This window comes from Ranitomeya imitator, chromosome 5 (genome assembly GCF_032444005.1).
Source record: "Ranitomeya imitator isolate aRanImi1 chromosome 5, aRanImi1.pri, whole genome shotgun sequence".
In the NCBI taxonomy this organism is placed as follows: Eukaryota; Metazoa; Chordata; class Amphibia; order Anura; family Dendrobatidae; genus Ranitomeya; species Ranitomeya imitator.
In genome coordinates, this window is record NC_091286.1 from 212,467,895 (window position 1) to 212,492,359 (window position 24,465).

At 42.7% G+C, this 24,465-nt stretch overlaps 1 protein-coding gene across 17 annotated transcripts in view; it reads left to right on the plus strand.

Annotated features, from left to right (window-relative positions):
- Positions 1–24,465, plus strand: part of LOC138681740 (scavenger receptor cysteine-rich domain-containing protein DMBT1-like) — a 491,932-nt gene that overhangs the window by 49,609 nt on the left and 417,858 nt on the right. For 14 of the 17 annotated variants that reach the window (XM_069769545.1, XM_069725880.1, XM_069769547.1 and 11 more), the window contains 2 exons: positions 1,478–1,507; positions 4,522–4,545. The exons of 1 other annotated variant lie outside the window; for it this stretch is intronic. In XM_069769545.1, the coding sequence (XP_069625646.1) occupies positions 1,478–1,507; positions 4,522–4,545 (54 nt within the window). The remainder of the gene's footprint in view (positions 1–1,477; positions 1,508–4,521; positions 4,546–24,465) is intronic. 2 more of the 17 variants (XM_069725881.1, XM_069725883.1) reach the window with 1 other exon arrangement.

Here is a 24,465-nt window from a genome sequence, read left to right on the forward strand (position 1 = left end):
AGTCTCCAAATGCAACATGGCGTCCACTAATGATTCTAGCAAATTTTGCATTCGAAAAGTTAAATGGCACTCCTACCCTTCTGAGCCCTGCTGTGCACCAAAACAGGAGTTTTCCTACACATATTGGGTCTTTTCATTTTCAGGGGATATTGCACAACAAATTGTATGGTGCATTTTCTCCTGTTCTCCTGTTACTCTTGTGAAAATAAAAAAAAAATTACAAGAAAAATTTAAAAGAACATATTTGTGTGCATAAATTTGATTTTTTATTTTTACAGCGCAACATTATAAACTTCTGTGGAGCACTTGGGGGTTCAAGGTGTTCACCACAGAAGTAGATAAGTTCACTGAGGGGTCTAGGTTTCAAAATGGTGTCATTTGTGAGCGGTTTCCACTGTTTAGGCATGTAAAGGGCTCTCTAGAAGCAACATGGCATCTGCTTATTATCACGGCAAATTTTACAATCCAAAAAACAAATGCCGCTCCTTCCTTTTCAATTTCTGTCTTGTGCCCAAACAGTGGTTTTTCCCACATATTGGGTATTGCTGAATTTAGGAGAATTTACAGAACAAGTTTTGTGGTTTATTTTTTCCTCTTGCCCATGCAAAAATAAAAATATGTGGGTCTAAAGTTCAATTTTTGTGAAAAAAAGTTGTGCTAATTTTTCTTCCACATTCCATTAATTCATGTGAAGCATCTGAAGGGTTAATAAACTTCTTGAATGTGGTTTTGAACACATTGAGGAGTGCAGTTTTCATAATGGTGTCACTTTTGGGTATTTTCTGTCATATAGGTCCCTCAAAGTCACTTCAAATGTGAGGTGGTCCCTAACAAAATGGTTTTGTAAATTTTGTTGGAAAAATTTGTAATCTCTGGTAAACTTTTATAACTTCCTAACAAAAAATAATGTTTCAAAAATTGTGCTGATATAAAGTAGACATGTGGGAAATGTTATTAACTACTCTATTTGTATGACATAACTCCGTAATTTAAGGGCATAAAAATAAAGTTATAAAATTGCAACATTTTCTACATTTTTACCAAATTTATGACATTTTCACAAATAAATGCAAGTCATTTTGAACAAATTTATCACTCTCATGAAGTACATTATGTTACGAGAAAACACTCTCAGAATTGGTGGGATCTGATCAAGCGGTGTAATAAAATTACACTGGTCAGAATTGATCTTCGCCTGATCAGAAAGGTGAAAATAGGCTTCATGGTGAAGGGGTTAAAAGATAAAAATAAAAAAAAAACATTTTGTTTTGCTGCATCTGTAAAAGTCTGATTTTTCAAAAATATAAAATTAATCATCCATACAGTTAAAGCTTTATCTCATACTTGTTTTGTTATGTTATATGTTTGTATACATAAAGAACCTTTTATATCACAACATAAATGTATTATATACTTAGCTGCTTAGTTATGTCCAGTTTTTAATGCTTTGTATTAATTACTTCACTTCCTTGTACAGAATCTAAGAGGCCCGCTCATCTAAACAAAGGTAAACATCCACAATTAAAAATTAATCAGATTTGCAATTATTTTTGGGTATTGTAGTCAGAATTTTGCACCAGTATGTGTATGGGTATGGCAGTAGAGGGAGCATGCAGAGAGCAAAAGTACACCATTACATGCTTCAGCAGGCACAAATAAGATCAATCTTTCGCCATCAAATTTACATCCTTAATATTTTGATGAATTACACCCCTCAATAGCATTTGTTATTAACTAAGCATCTAGCCCCTTTCTAAATGGTACTATGATATATGCCATAACTACCATTTGGAGACGGGAATTTCATGGTTTGATAACAATCTGTACAGAATCTATCCTTCAACAGATATCCTTCAATATCTGCTTGGCCTTGGAATAAATAATGAGCCAATTCTTTGTATTGACCAGACATGTTTACTTATAAATGAGATTACATTCACAGGGTTTTTCCAAGATGAGCAAAGTTCACTTTTTTCATTATACATAGACTTCCCATTTAATGATCTAGTCATCCTCATGTACAGCATTTAGACCAAGGCTAGCCGATGTGCTAGTGTACACTGGTGATTTTCCACACATACCTTAGATGCACAGATCAGCATGTACAACTCTGATCCGTCCACACTGAAAAAGTTTACGTCCGTGACTAGCCTGAGTTGTGCTAAGGCCATGTGAACTTTGCCTTAGGCAAACAAATATTCCCTTGCATATATCAGTCCACTACTGTTTTCATATTTTATGATGCACATTTGTATTGATCCAGACTACTTATAGAATTCCCGTTTCCCCAACTTAGCGAAATCCCCATCTCCGTTTTTTCTTCAGACAGAGAATTTAGCCTGATTTTAGAATATGTGATAAATCCCTGTACTAATGGAATGTCACAGCATGGACATACATAGTGGATGCTTTCCTGAAACGGAAAGTACTTGCAAGCAGCATAATGCAAAGAATAGCAGGTTTACCCAGAATCCTTTGCAGTAGGCGGAGCTATGCAAATCATCTCTATTCTTTGTATTATGCTGCTTGCAAGTACTTTCCGTTTCAGGAAAGCATCCACTATGTATTTCCTTTAAGTAGAGGGCTTTTCAGTCTCTTTCGTCCCGCTACATTTAGCCCAACTTGGGTCTCTCCCTAAGGTGGCTAGCATGTATGTACAGCATGGACACTAAGCCAAAGGAATTTCATTAGCTCTTACATTAAGGCTTTGTTCTCATGATGAGTATTTAATCAGTTTTTGATGTTGGAGAGTTTTTATAGCACTTCTGTACCTATTAGCTTAATTAGCTTGCTTGCGTTTTTTTTTATTGCATTTTTTTACATTTGCAAATTTATCGTATTTTTGATGCCGTGTTTTTTTTCTCTCTTGTTGATCTGTCGTGTTTTAAATCTACTTTGTGTTTGATACTTGTGGTATGGTGTACAATAACAAATTGTATTGTGGTACCGTGTTAGCCAGAAAAATCGATGTGAATACTTTTCTGCCCAATGATGACAGAAGTATTCTAGGAGTGATATCTTTATTGGCTAACCAGAAAATAATATGTTTGCAAGCTTTCAGAGCAAGGTGGCTCCTTCTTCAGGCTAGATTACAAATAGGTTAATAAGAATCAAGCACAATATTTAGAGAATACTACAGCAGGACATTTGTTCAGGGGGTGGGAAAGTTTGGTGCCTTCTAAAGATAAACCAAGGTAATCAAATTGTCTTACAAATGGAGAGGCAGTGGGAATAATGATAATTAGTGCTGATCTCCAACCCATATTCCATAGAGATCACATATTGAAAGACATATTCCCATATTCACATCGATACTTGTGGTATGTCACTTTGAGATAATCATGTGTGGATTACATACGTTTTTAGTGCATTTTTATGCAGCAGAAGAACCCTTAAACATTCATGTGTATTTTTTACCTGCCAATTTTATACATCTATTGCAATTCTATGGGGAAAATCTGCACATGAAATTCAGCATGCAGGCAAAAGAGATTGATTTGTTGTAACTGGTAACTTACACAGCATAAAAAAGCACAATGGGTATGATAGTTCTATAAATTCCATCCACTTTGCTGGAACTATAAGATGCTTGATTTTTTATTTTGGGGGGGGGGGGTATGGAAAATATGAAACATCAAGCACTCACCAAATACTCATCACGGCACCTTATCCTAAATAGTTTTAGTAAGCTATTCTCCCCATGCATAGTTCAATATAAAAAAGCAAACTGTTCTTTATTTATCCTCCGGGAGTCCAATGCTCTGTCTTTGCTGCTGCTGTTGTTTGTCTGCAGCGTTGACGTCATATTGACAGTGCTGCAGCCAGTCACTGAATTAGAAACTCATGCCTTCTACTTTGTCAGAGCAGCTGAGCTCAATGATTGACATGTGATTAATGTTGCAGACAAATAACAGAGACCACCTGCAGAAATGACAAAGCATTAGGGTATGTTTCCACGTGCAGGAAACGCTGCGTGTCTGACGCTGCATAGAGCCGCAGCGTCAGACACGCAGCGTCCAGATGTTACAGCATAGTGGAGGGGATTTCATGAAATCCCGTCTCCACTATGCGTGGTAACATGCACGCGGCGGCCCTGCGACTCCGGACATGCTGCGCGTCTTTTCAGATCGCAGCATGTCCGTATATCTTGCGGCGACGCTGCATCGCCGCAAGATATAGCACAGGGCCCTATGCAATGGGTGCGATGATGCCGGATGTGTGCTGTGAACACATCCGGCATCATCGCGTCCCAGAAGGGGGCGAGGCTTAGCGCAGAGCAGCAAAGCCGCTCCGACGATACCGCCGACCATCCTGAGCGTGGACACGCAGCCTTAGACTCCGGGAGAATAAGTAAAGCAAAATTTCACTTTTTTACACTAAACTGCACCCTGGGACAACAATTTACTGAAACTGGTCAACCTTATTAATCTTAATTAAAATATGTATTTTACATACATTACGGGTCAACTTGTTTGTGTAGATTAGCTTTAACTAATTTTGACATTTTCTATTCATTCACAGATTTCTTCTATGTAACCAAATCAGGTAATTCATATTTAGAAACTTTGAATGAAAATACAAGTACAGTGTGGAAACAAGTATTTAGTCAGCCATCAATTGTGCAAGTTCTCCCACTTAAAAAGATGAGAGAGGACTGTAACTGATATCATAGGTAGACCACAACTATGAGAGTCAAAATGAGAAAACAATTCCAGTTTTACTTATTTTCCACCATAATTTGCTAAATAAATCTTGCCAAATCAGACAAGGCGATTTTCTGGATTTGTTTTCTCATTTTGACTCTCAGGCCATGTGCACACGTCAGGATTTCTTGCAGAAATTTTCCTGACAAAAACCGGACATTTCTGCCAGAAATCCGCATGCGTTTTTACCGAGATTTTACAGTGATTTTGATGCGCTTTTGACGCGTTTTTGGTGCGTTTTTTGTGCCTTTTTCCCCAAATGCATAGAATTGCAGAAAAAACGCAGAAAATCCGCAAAAATAATGAACATGCTCATTTTTTTACCGCGATGCGTTTTTTTCACAGAAAAAACTGCATCCATGTGGACAAAACATGCAGAATGCATTCTAAATGATAGAATGCATAATGTATGAGTTTTTAATGAGTTTTTATAGCGTTTTTAGCGTGAAAAAACGCGAAAAAAAACGCGAAAAAACCTGTACGTGTGCACATACCCTCATAGTTGTGGTCTACCTATGATGTCAATTACAGGCCTCTCTCATCTTTTTAAGCAGGAGAACTTGCACAATTGGTGGCTGACTAAATACTTTTTTTCCCCACTGTATCTTTTATGCACTCTTGTTGATTGGTAAACTTCTAAACGCAGCATCATTTTTTCCATCATAAACCATACTAGTGGAGTAAACTATTCTTATATATGCCCATTATGATAAACAATTAAGGATTCATAGCAGCTTTCGAAAATACAGATGCTAATGATTTCTACTGTTGCATAAAAAACTATATTAACCTGACAGCATTGCTTTGTCTCAATCTTCTTCCTTGTACATTTATATTCCTTGTTCTGATGTGCTTCTGATGAAAAGGTCTCTTATAAACTGTGCATATCATATATTAGGTTAGTTTTTTTTTTACACGTTTTGTTCTTCAATGTGAGGTTCATGGATTAGAGGAAAAAGAGTCGTAGTTTAAGATTATTATATCATGCACAAAAAAATTCTCCAAAATCTGTTATTACTGGTGCCAAGTATGCAAGCCAACATATGGTATAAAGTTCTATTACATACGAGTGGCAAATTTTTCATTAAGCATAAGTTACTGTGATAAATAAGACATTTTTTAACACTGTCCAGATATTAAAACCTCATCTAAAACACTTTAAGGCTGCCGTCACACTATCAGTATTTGGTCAGTATTTCACATCAGTATTTGTAGCCAAAACCAGGAGTGAGTGATAAATGCAGAAGTGGTGCATATGTTTCTATTATACTTTTCCTCTATTTGTTTCACTTCTGGTTTTGGCTACAAATACTGATGTAAAATACTGACCAAATACTGATAGTGTGACGGCAGCGTAAGGATGTGTACACAACATCTTTTTCTGGCAGATTCTGTCTTGAACCCCACTGACGAAAGCTGCAAAACTGTGGTAGAAAATAAACATTTTATACAGCAATGTAAATACGACATTGCTGTGCACTTGATTAATCATTTGGCACTTCTTTTAACCACTTCAGGGTTTGAAAACTGTGAAGAGGTTAAAAGACGTAACATGTTCATTCTTTATTATAGCCAATAGTATTTGGAAAAGACACCGGTAGTGAAACCAACATAAAAGACGATGGCAAAAATACCAACAAAGCTGCTTCATGAAGAAGACAGATGGCTTTATCCTGAAGCAGCTTTACATAGAAAAACTTCAACAGCTCTGCCACATTTTTAAGTCCTTGTATGCACATATCATAAGGGTTTTGAAGGGTTTGTTTTTTTAGCTTTTTTTTTAGCAGGAAAAGCTCTCCAAATCCTGAAAACTTTTCAAAAACTTGGAGTTGCTCTCAGGCAACATGATGGCTCAGTGGTTAGCACTGCAGCCTTACAGCGCTGGGGTCCTGGGTTCAAATCCCATCAAGGTCAACATCTGCAAGGAATTTGTGTGTTCTCCCTGTGTTGCATGGGTTTCCTCATACATTCCAGAAACATACTGATAGGGATTCTAGATTGTGAGCCCCATCAGGGACAGCGATGATAATGTGTGCAAATTGTAAAGTGCTGCGGAATATGTTAGCGCTACATAAAGGTTATTATTTATTATTGGTTTTTACTCTGAAAAAACTCAGTTCATCAAGGCGATCCCTCCAGAATTCAGGCATTACAGCTTTAAAACGTAGCAAAATTTAGGCACAACTCGGAGTTGGTGCAAAGTTTTGCGAATCTTGGCATTTTCACACCGTTTCTAAAATGAAAGCTGTTGGGACAGGACATGAGTGTGGCAGGGGCAGGACACTACAACTCCTTTAATTCCTGATGTGCACTGGCGTTGCCTACACCAGAAATGTCTATCCAGTACCTGACTGGAGTGATTTCTGGCACAGTGGCGCATGCTACTTGTCAGATGCTCTAGATTCATGAAGAGGTGTGTATCTGACTAGCATACCCTATCAAGACCGGCAGGGAAAATCCCAGTATAAATGAATCTTGCTCAAAGGCTCGGTTTTCACATACCTTATTAACTATTCAAAATTGCTTCAGGAAATAGGAAAACTCCTCCAAAACTCTGCAAAGAAGCATTTGCTGGGGCGGTGTCAAACAGTTTCTTTTTTGACTGTTTCCAAAAACTTTGTGTGCAAATAACCTAAGGATATACAGTGGCATGTAAAAGGTTGGGCAGCCCTGGTCAAAATTACTGTTATTTTGAACAATGAAACCAGTTTAAGATGAAAAGATCTTTAACTCCTTAACCCCTGGAGCTTTTTTCGTTTTTGCGTTTTCGTTTTTCACTCCCCTCCTTCCCAGACCCATAACTTTTTTATTTTTCTGTCAATATGGCCATGTGAGGGCTTATTTTTTGTGAAATGAGTTGCGGATTCGAATGATTCCATTGGTTTTACTATGTCATGTACTAGAAAATGGTAAAAATAATCGCAAGTGCGGTGAAATTGCAAAAAAAGTGCAATCCCACACTTGTTTTTTGTTTGGCTTTTTTGCCAGGTTCACTAAATGCTAAAACTGACCTACCATTATGATTCTCCAGGTCATTACAAGTTCATAAACACCAAATATGTCTAGGTCCTTTTTTATCTAAGTGGTGAAAAAAAAATTCAAACTTGGCAAAAAAATTGCGCAATTTTCCGATACCCGTAGCGTCTCCATTTTTGATCTGGGGTCGGTTAGGGCTTATTGTTTGCGTGCCAAGCTGCCATTTTTAATGATACCATTTTGGTGCAGATACAATATTTTGATCGACTGTTATTGCATTGCATTGCACCAAAAAAACATAATTCTGGCCTTCTGATTTTTTTTCTCGCTATGCCGTTTAGCGATCAGGTTAATCTTTTTTTTATTGATTCTAAATGCGGCGATACCGCATGATTTTTTTTGTTGTTTTATTTTGAATGGGGCGTAAGGGGGGTGATTTGAACTTTTATATATTTTTTTTCTTATTTTTTAAAACATTTTTTTAAACTATTTTATTTTTGCCATGCTTCAATAGCAGCCATGGGAGGCTAAAAGCTGCCACAACTTAATCAGCTCTGCTACATAGAGGTGATGCTCAGATCGCCTCTATGTAGCAGAATTACAGACTTGCTATGAGCGCCGACCACAGGGTAGCGCTCATAGCAATCCGGCGTCAACAACCATAGAGGTCTCAAGGAGTCCTCTGGTTGCCATGCTGACGCACCGATGACCTCCAATCATGTGATGGGGTCACCGCTGCGCGCATTTCCAGCCGGATGGCCGGAAGCGCTTGTTAAATGCTGCTGTTAGAGTTTGACAGCGGCATTTAACTAGTTAATAGGCACGGGTGGATCGCGATTCCATCCGCGACTATTGCAGGCACATGCCAGCTGTTCACAACAGCTGACATGTCCTGGCATTGATGCTGGGTCACTGCCGAAGCCCACAGCAAAGCAGGGGTAATGCCATCGGACATACTATCCCGTCTGATGGCAGAAAGGGGTTAAAAGGCCTACAATTAAAAATGATCTTTCCTTTGTATTTTAGGGAAAAACATACATATGTTTTCATCTTTTACATTTTGAAAACTACAAAAAGCAAAATGGGCTGATGAAAAAGTTTGGGCACCCTGCATTGTTAGTAACCAGTAGCACCCCTTTTTGAAAGTATCACACCTTAAGAATGCTTTTTGTAGCCAGGCAAGAGTTTTTCAATTCTTGTTTGAAGGATTTTCATCCATTCTTCCTATGAAAATTCTTCCAGATCTGTGAGATTCCTGGGGCGTCTTGCACGCACTGCTTTTTTAAGGTCTAGCCACAGACTTTCAATGATGTTCAGATCAGAGGACTGTGAGGACCATTATAAAACCTCGCCTTTTGAGGCAGTCTCTTGTGGATTTTGATGTGTGTTTAGGATTATCATCCATTTGTAGAAGCCATCCTATTTTTAACTTCAGCTTTTTCACAGATGGTGTTATGTTTGCATCAAGAATTTGTTGAAATTTCATGAAATCATATTTTCCCTCTACCCATGAAATATTCCCTCTGCCATTGGCACAATTGATCCACCCCCATGCTTAACGATTGGCGAGATGTTCTTTTCCTGAAATTCTGTGCCCTTTTTTCTCCACACATACCTTTGACCATTGTGACCAAAGAGTTCTATTTTAACCTTATCGGTCCACAGGACTTGTTTCGAAAATGAATCAGGTTTGTTTAAATAGTAATGAAAATAATTTTATTTCTATAGCACCGTCATATTCCGCAGCACTTTACATTTTAGAGGGGACTAGAACAGACAATAGACATTACAGCATAACAATAAGCACATACTGTAGATCAACAGCTACCAAAAGGAATGAGGGCCCTGCTCGCAAGCTTACAATCTATGAGGAAATAGGGGAGACATGAACGGTGGATGGTAACAATTGCTTTCATTGTTCGGACCAGCCATAATGTTGGAAATCGGGTGTTCATGTAATTTTACATGAACCGGTTATCAGCCTGAATATGTAAAAGTACAAACACAGAGGGGTATTAAATGCATAAAGCGTATGAGAACATGATATGAGAAACCAGGTAATGTAAAAATTTTGAATGGGCAACACAGGAATAGTTAGATTAATGTGTTGAGGCGGTAGGCCAGTCTGAAGAAATGCATTTTTTGTACACGCTTAAAACTGTGGGTATTGGGGATTCATCGAATTTCCCTAGATGTTCTTTTGCATACTTCTGATGCTAAATATTTTGGTGAGGATGCAGGAGAGGTTTTCTTCTGATGACCCTTCCATGAAGGCCATTTTTGTGCAGGTGTCTGTACAGTAGAGAATGTACCACAACTCCAGAGTCTGCTAAATATTTGTGAAGGATTTTTTCGGACAAGCGGGGGTTCCGATTTGCCTCCCTAGCAATCCTACGAGCAGCTGTCACTGATATTTTGCTTGGTCTTCCAGACCTTATCTTCACCTCCACTGTTCCTGTTAACTGACATTTCTTAATTACATTTCAAACTGAGGATAGGGCAACTTGAAAACACTTTGCTATCTTCTTATAGCTTTCTCCTGCTTTGTGATCCTCCACCAGTTTCATTTCCAGAGTGCTAGGCAGCTGCTTAGAAGAACCCATGGCTGCTGCTTTTTGGCACAAGGTTAGATGAAGCTGGGTTTTTATAAAGCTGGGTAATTTGCATCACCTGGCCTTTCTAACGATGATAGTGAACAAGCCATAACCCTAACAGGCTAATTACGGTCTGAAACTGTAGTCAAAGTTATCTGAGTATACAAATCTGTATGGGTGCCCAAACTTTTATGGGGCCCATTTTACTTTTTGTAGTTTTTAAAATGTAGAACAAAGACTATATATATATATATATATATATATATATATATATATACAGTTGTGCTAAAAAGTTTACATACCCCAGGAGAATTTTTGCTTTCTTCGCCTTTTTTCACAGAATACAAATGCAACACCAAAACTTTTTCTCCACTCATGGTTAGTGGTTGGATGAAGCCATTTATTGTTAAACTACTGTGCTTTCTGTTTTTAAATCATAATGACAACCCAAAATATCCAAATGATCCTGATCAAAAGTTCACATACTCTGGTGATTTTGGCTTGATAACATGCACAGAAGTTAACACAAATGGTTTTGAATGGCTACTAAAGGTAACATCCTCACCTGTGACCTGTTTGCTTGTAATCAGAGTGTGTGCATACAAGCTGAGTAAATTTCTGGGATCCAGTCAGACTCTTGGATCTTTCATCCAACCACTGACATTTCTGGATTGTAAGTCATGGGGAAAGCAAAAGAATTGCCAACAGATCTACAGGAAAAGGTAGATGAACTGTATAAAACAGGAAAGGGATACAAAAACTGTGATTAACAAATGGAAAATCAGGGGCTCTGTAAAAACAGAACCACGGTCAGGTAGACCAACAAAAATTTTGTCCAGAACTGCCAGGAAAATTGTCCGGGATGCAAAGAAAAACCTACAAATAACATCAGCTGAAATACTGGACTCTCTTAAAACTAGCAATGTGGCTGATTCAAGATGCACAATAAGGAGGCACTTGAAGAAAAATGGGCTGCATGATCAAGTTGCCATCAAAAAGCCATTACTGTGCAAATGCCACAAAGTATCTCACCTACAATACACAAAGCAGCACAGAGACAAGACTCAAAACTTCTGGAACAAGGTAATTTGGAGTGATGAGACCAAACTTGGCCACAACCATAAATGTTACATTTGGAGAGAGATAAACAAGGCCTATGATAAAAGGAGCACCATTCCTACTTTAAAGCACGCTGATGTTTTGGGGATGTGTGAAATACAAAGTGTCACTAATGTGGTTTGTAGAACCACTGTGCCATGGACCGTGGAGAGCCTGGAGGGGCGTGATTAAGCCAACACCTAACTGTTCACTAGAGCCTCTGATGGTGAGGTTAGACTTGGCTCTCGATGAATGCCAGTTGCCACTCCAGGACAGACCAACGGATGCGCAGCAGCTGGACCCAGAAGACAGACTGGAGGGAGCAGCTGGCAGAGTTTGTATTAGAATGCAGCAGACAGTTCACATTCGAGTGCAGCAGACAGAGTTCGCATCAGAGTGCGGCAGACAGAGTTTATATCAGAGTGCAGTAGGCAGTGTTTGCATCAGAGTACAGCAGGCAGTGTTTGTATCAGAGTGCAGCTGACAGGATCTTCAGCAGGCAGGGTCTGCATTATAGTGCAGCAGGCAGGATCTGCAGTTGAGTGCAGCAGGCAGGATCTGCAGTTGAGTGCAGCAGGCAAGGTTTGCATTAGAGTGCAGCAGGCAGGCTCTGCATTAGAGTGCAGCAAGCAGGATCTGCAGTTGAGTGCAGCAGGCAAGGTCTGTATTAGAGTGTAGCAAGTAGGGTGTGCAGTTGAGTGCAGCGGGGACTGGTACACAACCTTACACAACTTAGACTGTGAAACAGGAAGGTTGCTCGGGCACCTCCCCAGTGGGGTGGAAGCAATATATACATAATGTCCCATAGCGATTGGCTGGAGAGGAAATAGCAAGTGCACACGTTGACCCTTTAAGAGGGCAGAAGCGCATGCGCGCGTGCACTAAGGACATGGCTAGAGGACTGGCTGGATGCATTCCGAGGATGGGGAAAGGAAGAACTGTCTGCAGCATGGGTGAGTAAAGAAACACACCAGCGACCCTGCCTGTCAGAGCAGTGACCTGACGTGGTGCTAACACAAAGGCACAGGACACTTGGTCAAAGTTGAGGGAAAGTTGAATGCAGCACGTTATCAGCAAATACTGGAGGAAAATTTGCAATCATCAGCCCAGAAGCTGCGCATAGGACATACTTGGATGTTCCAACATGACAGTGATCTAAAACACAAGGCCAAGTCGATCTGCCATTGGCTATAGCAGAATAATGTTAAGGTTCTGGAGTGGTCATCTCATTCTCCTGACCTCAATATCATTGGGCCACTCTGGGGAGATTTCAAACATGCAGTTCATGCTAGACACCCCAGGAATTTACAGCATCTGGAGGCTTTTTGCCAAGAATAGTGGGCAGCTTTATATCTAAGTAAACAAAGTACCTCATCCACAACTACCACAAAAGACTTCAACCTGTCATTGATGTTAGAGGGGGCAATACATGGTATTAAGAAATAGGGTATGTGAATTTTTGATCAGGGTCATTTGGATGTTTTGGGTTGTCATTATGATTTAAAAAGAAAAAACACAATAGTTTTACATTAAATGGCTTCACCCAACCATTAACCATGAGTGGAAAAACAGTTTTATTGTTATCTATTTATATAATTGCCTTGAAATGTTTTCATTTCCTGTTCTGTCCAGATGTCACCTTATCCCAGAATTCCAAGCACAGGAAGTTCACCGACCGCCATATTGGGATGGGTATCTCAATATGGGAGCTGCTCCTGGTACCAACCTATTGCGCGGTACCACCAGTGGAACACCGTCGCACCACACACACACTTTATACGCAGTACGCACCACACACACACCATTACTCACATACTCACACACACTCACTCTCACTCTCACGCACTCACACTCACACACTCACACACTCACTCTCACACACTCACGCAGCCTCTTGTGTGGTACCACCAGCGGAACACCATCGTAAACATGCCACTGCTGGGATCAGCCGAATGATTCACTGACTGACACCATCTTTGTACTGGAGGAGTGCATGCACAATTTTAATGGGACCACCACTATCTGTCTGCGCAAAGATGGCAGCATTCTGATTTTCGGCACCTGCGCGAATTACGAGCAGGTGCAGTGAATAATTTGGCTGATCCCGGTGGCAGATGCACGACGTGTCTACAGGAAGAGGAAGCCGATCACATTAAAAGGGTTTTCCCATGAATTAAAGTTCATTTTAAAATTGACTGTATATAAAAAATACAAACTTTATTGAATATATACAGTGGGGCAAAAAAGTATTTAGTCAGTCAGCAATAGTGCAAGTTCCAGAGAGAGAGAGGCGTCTGTAATTTACATCATAGGTAGACCTCAACTATGGGAGACAAACTGAGAAAAAAAAATCCAGAAAATCACATTGTCTGTTTTTTTATCATTTTTTTTGCATTTTATGGTGGAAAATAAGTATTTGGTCAGAAACAAACAATCAAGATTTCTGTCTCTCACAAACCTGTAACTTCTTCTTTAAGAGTCTCCTCTTTCCTCCACTCATTACCTGTAGTAATGGCACCTGTTTAAACTTGTTATCAGTATAAAAAGACACCTGTGCACACCCTCAATCAGTCTGACTCCAAACTCCACTATGGTGAAGACCAAAGAGCTGTCAAAGGACACCAGAAACAAAATTGTAGCCCTGCACCAGGCTGGGAAGACTGAATCTGCAATAGCCAACCAGCTTGGAGTGAAGAAATCAACAGTGGGAGCAATAATTAGAAAATGGAAGACATACAAGACCACTGATAATCTCCCTCGATCTGGGGCTCCCCGCAAAATCCCACCCCGTGGGGTCAGAATGATCACAAGAACGGTGAGCAAAAATCCCAGAACCACGCGGGGGGACCTAGTGAATGAACTGCAGAGAGCTGGGACCAATGTAACAAGGCCTACCATAAGTAACACACTATGCCACCATGGACTCAGATCCTGCAGTGCCAGACGTGTCCCACTGCTTAAGCCAGTACATGTCCGGGCCCGTCTGAAGTTTGCTAGAGAGCATTTGGATGATCCAGAGGAGTTTTGGGAGAATGTCCTATGGTCTGATGAAACCAAACTGGAACTGTTTGGTAGAAACACAACTTGTCGTGTTTGGAGGAAAAAGAATACTGAGTTGCATCCATCAAACACCATACCTACTGTAAAGCATGGTGGTGGAAACAACATGCTTTGGGGCTGTTTCTCTGCAAAGGGGCCAGGACGACTGATCCGGGTACATGAAAGAATGAATGGGGCCATGTATCGTGAGATTTTGAGTGCAAACCTCCTTCCATCAGCAAGGGCATTGAAGATGAAATGTGGCTGGGTCTTTCAACATGACAATGATCCAAAGCACACCGCCAGGGCAACGAAGGAGTGGCTTCGTAAGAAGCATTTCAAGGTCCTGGAGTGGCCTAGCCAGTCTCCAGATCTCAACCCTATAGAAAACCTTTGGAGGGAGTTGAAACTCCGTGTTGCCAAGCGAAAAACCAAAAACATCACTGCTCTAGAGGAGATCTGCATGGAGGAATGGGCCAACATACCAACAACAGTGTGTGGCAACCTTGTGAAGACTTACAGAAAACGTTTGACCTCTGTCATTGCCAACAAAGGATATATTACAAAGTATTGAGTTGAAATTTTGTTTCTGACCAAATATTTATTTTCCACCATAATATGCAAATAAAATGTTAAAAAAACAGACAACGTGATTTTCTGGATTTTTTTTTCTCAGTTTGTCTCCCATAGTTGAGGTCTACCTATGATGTAAACTACAGACGCCTCTCATCTTTTTAAGTGGTGGAACTTGCACTATTGCTGACTGACTAAATACTTTTTTGCCCCACTGTATAAAAAGAATAAAACAGGGCAGTAGTCACCAGTGCAGCAGCAAAGGTGGGACTCACTCGGGGGCAACTTCAATGTTAGCGGCATACATGATGATATACAAACAAGGAATAAACACAAAAATAATAGTGATACTAACAATAGGTATACACCAAATAACTGTGCATATAACACATGTATAAATATGTGTAAAATAGATAAAATGCTGATAAGCAATCTTAAATCATATAGGCACAAGTGAAGTGCACTAAACCATTAGGATGTGCACCATAAATGCATAATAATAAATAGAGGTATAGTTACCATGTGCGAGCACCCGAGGACCCACCACACCCGACGCGCATTTCACAATGAAATTCTTCATCCAGGGGTGGTTGGGTACTGGCCAGAGGGTGGTTATAAAGCGGTCATGACCAATAGGAAAAAAGTAATTAGTACTGGCACCTGAGTAAAGAATGTCCTGAGGAAATCAGAAGAGCGCATCAGCGCGAAGGGACCGGAACCGGAAATGGCAGCGCCGACCGGGCACAGAGCTACAGCGCAGACGCGAGCACCCTAGCAACCGTTGTAAGTAAACAAGCACATAAGCCCACGTAGATAGAAACTGGAAGTGGCAACATCAGCCAAACACAGTGCTACATCGCAGGCGCGTGTAACCTAGCAACCGAAGTAAATGAATCAGACAAGCGCAGCTAAATATAAAGAACAGGCCGGGCATGGAAAAAGATGGCGCCAACCAAACACAACGCTACAGCGCAAGCGCGTACGACCTAGCAAGCGTTGTAAGTAAACAATCAGGGAAGTACGAGCACATCAGCCCACGGAGATAAAAACCGAAAGTGGCGGCATCATCCAAACACAGCGCTACAATGCCGACGCGGGTAACCTAGCAACCGAAATAAATGAATCAAACAAGCGCAGCTAAATATAGACCACAGGCCGGGCACGGAAAAGACAGCGCCAACCAAACATAACGCTACAGCGCAGGCGCGTGCGACCTAGCAAGCGTTGTAAATAGATACAAAAATGAAGCGCAACTACATATGAAAAACAGGTCGAACACGGAGATGGCAGCTCCAACCAAACACAGCGCTACAACGCTACAGCGCAAGCGCGAGCGTCCTAAAAACCGCTGCATAAGTGCATATATGAACAGTGGCCTGTGATAGCAACATAACTAGTAAACAGGCATACTGACACCAAAATAAGCGGCCCGAGACAAGGAGATAAGAATGAATATGTAGGGAAAACCCAGATACAGACGTACAAGACAAAAAAGACAAGCGAACCGTTCCAGGCCCCATGTGTAAGAGCATAGAGGTAAAAGCAGAAATCTATATAGAATATAGACCCACCAAGACACACAAATAAACAATAGCCACAATTAAAAAGAACGTAAAAAAATAATAAAGAAACAAAAAATAAGTAGGATAAGAAACAAAATAAATAATAATAATTAGTAAAAACCAAATAAGGACAATACCAGAAACCAAAAAGGAAAAGGAAAAATAAAAATAAAAATAAGTGAAAGAGTGTAAAATACTATACAAGTAATAAGTATTAATACTAAAAGTAAATACAAAAGATGCCGACATGAATAATATACTGTATGCAATATAGCGACAAATGGAAAACAGTGATTGGAGCACCATATAAACAAAAATAAATATATATGCTAATAAGTGTAAAAATGTGGCATAAGTGAGGAGCAGAACAAACAAAAACAATATAAAACGAAAGGCGACTTGATTGCTGGAGAGTCTGGGAGTCTTCATGGAAATGTGCCAAAAGGTCCGATATATCCGTAAGTCCACAGGATAGGAAGCCAGAAAGGAAAAAACTAATGAAGTACGACTAACACAACATGACCGAAGACGACTGATAAACCTTGAGAAAAATAAAAAAAAATGAATAAAAACAAGTTTATTAAGAAAAAGCCAGTAAAAACAACAACAACAACAGTCAGAAAACAGCATATAATAAAAGTCTGCTATATATCTAAATGCCCTAAAGAGGTAAAAAAAGGGGCAAAACTATGGTGGTCATTAAGACCATATGGTGTTAGTGTGTTGAGTTTATGTATCCACTTCGTCTCCCTTTGGGCTAAGAGTCTCTTCCAGTTACCACCGCGAGGCCCAATAAAGATTCGGTCAATACCCTTAACTAAAGTTGAGCGACCTTGACCTTTTTAGAGTCGAGCTGGGTTTCGCGAAACCCGACTATCTCAAAAGTCGGGTCGAGTGAAATTGGCCGATTATGACGTAAAGTCGGGATCGACCGAAACACGAAACCCAATGCAAGTCAATGGGGCAGCATAGTCGGCAGTGAGTGGGGGCCAGGAAAACACCTAGAATGCCCATTTTAATGTCAAAACCATCCATTCTTCTTAATGAAGCTTGTCAAGCGTAATTTACCTTATAATAATTGGAAGGCATTTGAAATTGGGGGTCATTTGGCTAAAGTTGTGGTGGGTAGGGCTGGTTCAAGTAATTAGTGGGCCCAGGAAATCTGGACCACGTCACGGCAGTGGAGCAGGGAGAGGTAAGTATTTCAACTTTGCAAGTGCTGTGAACCTGAGCAAGCAGGGGGGGCCCACTCGTTGGCATTGGCACTGGCACAGGGCCCCTCAAAGTACAGCGGTGTGTTTGCACGGCGGGGGCGCCTCCCACCGGCAGCAACACTTTTGCGTACCATGAGAGGCCCTGTGCCAGTGACGTCGCCAACTAGTATTCCTCCCCCCACCTGATGAAGGAACCTGCACTTTCATCTGCACCTTCCTGTTTGTCCCCGTGTAAGGTGGTATGGTATGCGGGAAGGGGGACCTGACTTTCAGCAGGGTCACAATCTTGCAGCGTAGCGTGCACGGGAAATGTTGTGTTATGGGTCAATGTACCAGCAGACTCATCTATCACTGGCTGGGCAATGGGCAGGATGAGGAGGAAACACAGATATAGGCCCAAAGAATAATGTGGGCTAAATGCAGTTCAAAATTGGTAACACAGGACTAATCAGGGGGCATTGCAGTGGAGGACAACTGGAATGAGAGGCTGACACAGAGAGTAGGCCCAAATCAGTAAGTAGTCGAAATGCAGTTCAAAATTGGCAACAGTAGTAAACAGGCGGCACAGCTTTGTTCAGTGGAGGAGAACAGCAAGGAGTGGCAGACACCGATAGTAGGCCCCAACCCAACTAGTAGGCCAAATGCAGTCTAACATTAACAACTACTTAACGAGCGCCTGAAAACGGAATTTCAGGACAGGAAACCAGGAGAACAGCAAGGAGCGGCAGACACCGATAGTAGGCCCCAAACCAACTAGTACGCCAAATGCAGTTGTTCCGTTTAACCACAATTTAATGAGAGCCTGAAGATAGAAGTTCAGGAAAGGCAACCTGGAGAACACCTTGGAGTGGAACACACCATCTCTCTACACCCCATACCCAATTTGTAGGCCTAATGCAGCGTAGTTTCCAACAACTACTAAACGAGAGCATGATGATCGAAGCATTGGCGAGGAAACCTGGGGAACACCTTGGAGTGGAACACACCATCTCTCTACAGTGGAACACACCATCTCTCTACACCCCATACCCAATTTGTAGGCCTAATGCAGCGTAGTTTCCAACAACTACTAAACGAGAGCCGGAAGATCGAAGCAATGGAGAGGAAACCTGGGGAACACCTTGGAGTGTAACACACCATCTCTCTGCACCCCATACCCAATTTGTAGGCCTAATGCAGCGTAGTTTCCAACAACTACTAAACGAGAGCCGGAAGATCGAAGCTCAGGAAAGGCAACCTGGAGAACACCTTGGAGTGGAACACACCATCTCTCTACACCCCATACCCAATTTGTAGGCCCAATGCAGCGTAGTTTCCGACAACTACTAAACGAGAGCCGGAAGATCGAAGCAATGGAGAGGAAACCTGGGGAACACCTTGGAGTGTAACACACCATCTCTCTACACCCCATACCCAATTTGTAGGCCTAATGCAGCGTAGTTTCCAACAACTACTAAACGAGAGCCGGAAGATCGAAGCAATGGAGAGGAAACCTGGGGAACACCTTGGAGTGTAACACACCATCTCTCTACACCCCATACCCAATTTGTAGGCCTAATGCAGCGTAGTTTCCAACAACTACTAAACGAGAGCCGGAAGATCGAAGCAATGGAGAGGAAACCTGGGGAACACCTTGGAGTGGAACACACCATCTCTCTACAGTGGAACACACCATCTCTCTACACCCCATACCCAATTTGTAGGCCTAATGCAGCGTAGTTTCCAACAACTACTAAACGAGAGCCGGAAGATCGAAGCAATGGAGAGGAAACCTGGGGAACACCTTGGAGTGGAACACACCATCTCTCTACACCCCATACCCAATTTGTAGGCCCAATGCAGCGTAGTTTCCAACAACTACTAAACGAGAGCCGGAAGATCGAAGCTCAGGAAAGGCAACCTGGGGAACACCTTGGAGTGTAACAAACCCTCTCTCTACACCACGGAAGGGCTGATTCTTAGGAAGGAAGGCTGTCGGAAAGAAGCAGGGCGCGTCCGAGGGTGATTATATTCTTATTAGGTATATACTCACCCTCGGACGCGCCCTGCTTCTTTATTTGTAATGAATGTTTATTTGCAATGTGGTTTTGACTTACTCTATTTTTTTGGTAAATAATGATTTTATTATTTTCATTGTTTTGCATCTTCTTGGCAATAATATAAAGAAGACGCGACAGGACAACACTCGGTGGATGCCATATCTGTGTTTAAAATTGAAAAAACCTTTCAGTTAACTACTTGCAGGAGAAAGTTATTGTAGCTGGTGGCCATTTTTAGTACTGTACCAGATTTTTGTTGTATGTGTTTGTTTTTAATGTTAAAATGTCTGCATTTGATATCTCTCCAGTATTTTCTTTTTTATAAGCAAAATACTTATTTTTATATTTTCTGATGTTGGTTCCAGGGGTACACGGGCAGCAGTGGTGTGGTCAGTGGAGGCCTAGTGGAAGGAGTGACCGCAGACAGGCATCGAAGGCCTAAAATAATAACACATGGCTGTAGGCAATTTTAAATTGGTTACAGGGGTACACGGGCAGCAGTGGTGTGGTCAGTGGAGGCCTAGTGGAAGGAGTGACCGCAGACAGGCATCGAAGGCCTAAAATAATAACACATGGCTGTAGGCAATTTTAAATTGGTTCCAGGGGTACACGGGCAGCAGTGGTGTGGTCAGTGGAGGCCTAGTGGAAGGAGTGACCGCAGACAGGCATCGAAGGCCTAAAATAATAACACATGGCTGTAGGCAATTTTAAATTGGTTACAGGGGTACACGGGCAGCAGTGGTGTGGTCAGTGGAGGCCTAGTGGAAGGAGTGACCGCAGACAGGCATCGAAGGCCTAAAATAATAACACATGGCTGTAGGCAATTTTAAATTGGTTCCAGGGGTACACGGGCAGCAGTGGTGTGGTCAGTGGAGGCCTAGTGGAAGGAGTCACCGCAGACAGGCATCGAAGGCCTAAAATAATAACACATGGCTGTAGGCAATTTTAAATTGGTTCCAGGGGTACACGGGCAGCAGTGGTGTGGTCAGTGGAGGCCTAGTGGAAGGAGTCACCGCAGACAGGCATCGAAGGCCTAAAATAATAACACATGGCTGTAGGCAATTTTAAATTGGTTACAGGGGTACACGGGCAGCAGTGGTGTGGTCAGTGGAGGCCTAGTGGAAAGAGTAACCGCAGACAGGCATCGAAGGCCTAAAATAATAACACATGGCTGTAGGCAATTTTAAATTGGTTCCAGGGGTACACGGGCAGCAGTGGTGTGGTCAGTGGAGGCCTAGTGGAAGGAGTGACCGCAGACAGGCATCGAAGGCCTAAAATAATAACACATGGCTGTAGGCAATTTTAAATTGGTTACAGGGGTACACGGGCAGCAGTGGTGTGGTCAGTGGAGGCCTAGTGGAAGGAGTGACCACAGACAGGCATCGAAGGCCTAAAATAATAACACATGGCTGTAGGCAATTTTAAATTGGTTTCAGGGATACACGGGCAGCAGTGGTGTGGTCAGTGGAGGCCTAGTGGAAGGAGTGACCGCAGACAGGCATCGAAGGCCTAAAATAATAACACATGGCTGTAGGCAATTTTAAATTGGTTCCAGGGGTACACGGGCAGCAGTGGTGTGGTCAGTGGAGGCCTAGTGGAAGGAGTCACCTCAGACAGGCATCGAAGGCCTAAAATAATAACACATGGCTGTAGGCAATTTTAAATTGGTTACAGGGGTACACGGGCAGCAGTGGTGTGGTCAGTGGAGGCCTAGTGGAAGGAGTGACCGCAGACAGGCATCGAAGGCCTAAAATAATAACACATGGCTGTAGGCAATTTTAAATTGGTTCCAGGGGTACACGGGCAGCAGTGGTGTGGTCAGTGGAGGCCTAGTGGAAGGAGTCACCGCAGACAGGCATCGAAGGCCTAAAATAATAACACATGGCTGTAGGCAATTTTAAATTGGTTACAGGGGTACACGGGCAGCAGTGGTGTGGTCAGTGGAGGCCTAGTGGAAGGAGTGACCACAGACAGGCATCGAAGGCCTAACATAACAAAAATGTCAATACAATGGTATTGTCAGTGGCAGGCATTGAAGGATGTCAGCGCATAGACTAAACATTGGTGGAGCTGTGAGATAATTTTGCAAGTGGTAGAGCACTGTTTGAGCTGGGGTGGGGGGAAACTGTCTTGTGGCCGGCGGTACAGGCCCAGGGCCCCTCATATTACAACGGTGTGTCTGACGTTGGGTGCGCACCACCACCGCCAGAGACACTTTATTGTACTAGGAGGGACCCAGTGGCAGTGCCGTCGACCAAAAGCGGGCTCACCCACCTCTTCAGACAAACTGCACTCTCACGGGTGCTGTCGCCAAGTGTCGATACCACGGCCCCGTGTGGGGAGTTTGGCCATTTAGTGAGGTGTAAACATGTCGTATGCTGGACAATCAGGTGCAGAAAATTACGAGATTGGAAAAGGCATTCAGAATAGTCCACAGGCAAGACCTTTTCATAGGAAAGCTAGGTGTCAGCCGGGCAAGGTGGGGCAAAAGATTTCGAAATCCAGTTGTGGTTCATTTTAATGAAGGTTAGATCATCTACATTTTGGGTAGCCAGACGAGTCCTTTTTTCTGTTAGTATTGAACCTGCAGCACTGAATACTCTTTCTGATAGGACACTAGCTGCCGGGCAAGCAAGCTCCTGCAATGCATATTCTGCCAATTCTGGCCAGGTGTCTAATTTTGATGCCCAGTAATCAAATGGGAATGACGGTTGAGGGAGAACATCGATAAGGGATGAAAAATAGTTTGTAACCATACTGGACAAATGTTGTCTCCTGTCACTTTGAATTGATGCTGCAGTACCTGTCCTGTCTGCGGTCATAGCAAAATCACTCCACAACCTGGTCAGAAAACCCCTCTGGCCAACGCCACTTCTGATTTCTGCCCCTCTAACTCCTCTGGTCTGCTGGCCCCTGCAGCTCGTGTGAGAACGATCACGGGCGCTGTGTGCAGGGAATGCCAGAAGCAAACGGTCAACAAGAGTTGATTGTTTGGTTGCTAATATTAGTTCCAAGTTCTCATGTGGCATTATATTTTGCAATTTGCCTTTATAGCGAGGATCAAGGAGGCAGGCCAACCAGTAATCGTCATCATTCATCATTTTAGTTATGCGTGTGTCCCTTTTGAGGATACGTAAGGCATAATCCGCCATGTGGGCCAAAGTTCCAGTTCTCAAATCTGCGGTTGTGCTTGGTTGAGGGGCAGTTTCAGGCAAATCCACGTCACTTGTGTCCCTCAAAAAACCAGAACCCGGCCTTGCCGCGCCACCAATTTCCAGTGGCCCCGGAAAAGCTTCCTCATTAAAAATATAATTATCCCCATCATCCTCCTCGTCCTCCTCCTCCTCTTCGCCCGCTACCTCGTCCTGTACACTGCCCTGGCCAGACAATGGCTGACTGTCATCAAGGCTTTCCTCTTCCTCAGCTGCAGACGCCTGATCCTTTATGTGCGTCAAACTTTGCATCAGCAGACGCATTAGGGGGATGCTCATTCTTATTATGGCGTTGTCTGCACTAACCAGCCGTGTGCATTCCTCAAAACACTGAAGGACTTGACACATGTCTTGAATCTTCGACCACTGCACACCTGACAACTCCATGTCTGCCATCCTACTGCCTGCCCGTGTATGTGTATCCTCCCACAAAAACATAACAGCCCGCCTCTGTTCACACAGTCTCTGAAGCATGTGCAGTGTTGAGTTCCACCTTGTTGCAACGTCTATGATTAGGCGATGCTGGGGAAGGTTCAAAGAACGCTGATAGGTCTGCATACGGCTGGAGTGTACGGGCGAACGGCGGATATGTGAGCAAAGTCCACGCACTTTGAGGAGCAGGTCGGATAACCCCGGATAACTTTTCAGGAAGCACTGCACCACCAGGTTTAAGGTGTGAGCCAGGCAAGGAATGTGTTTCAGTTGGGAAAGGGAGATGGCAGTCATGAAATTCCTTCCGTTATCACTCACTACCTTGCCTGCCTCAAGATCTACAGTGCCCAGCCACGACTGCGTTTCTTTCTGCAAGAACTCGGACAGAACTTCCGCGGTGTGTCTGTTGTCGCCCAAACACTTCATAGCCAATACAGCCTGCTGACGTTTGCCAGTAGCTGCCCCATAATGGGAGACCTGGTGTGCAACAGTGGCAGCTGCGGATGGAGTGGTTGTGCGACTGCGGTCTGTGGACGAGCTCTCGCTTCTGCAGGAGGACGAAGAGGAGGAGGAGGGGGTGCGAACGGCTACAGCCAATTGTTTCCTAGACCGTGGGCTAGGCAGAACTGTCCCAAACTTGCTGTCCCCTGTGGACCCTGCATCCACCACATTTACCCAGTGTGCCGTGATGGACACGTAACGTCCCTGGCCATGCCTACTGGTCCATGCATCTGTTGTCAGGTGCACCTTTGTGCTCACAGATTGCCTGAGTGCATGGACGATGCGCTCCTTAACATGCTGGTGGAGGGCTGGGATGGCTTTTCTGGAAAAAAAGTGTCGACTGGGTAGCTCGTAGCGTGGTACAGCGTAGTCCATCAGGGCTTTGAAAGCTTCGCTTTCAACTAACCGGTAGGGCATCATCTCTAACGAGATTAGTCTAGCTATGTGTGCGTTCAAACCCTGTGTACGCGGATGCGAGGCTAAGTACTTCCTTTTTCTAACCATAGTCTCATGTAGGGTGAG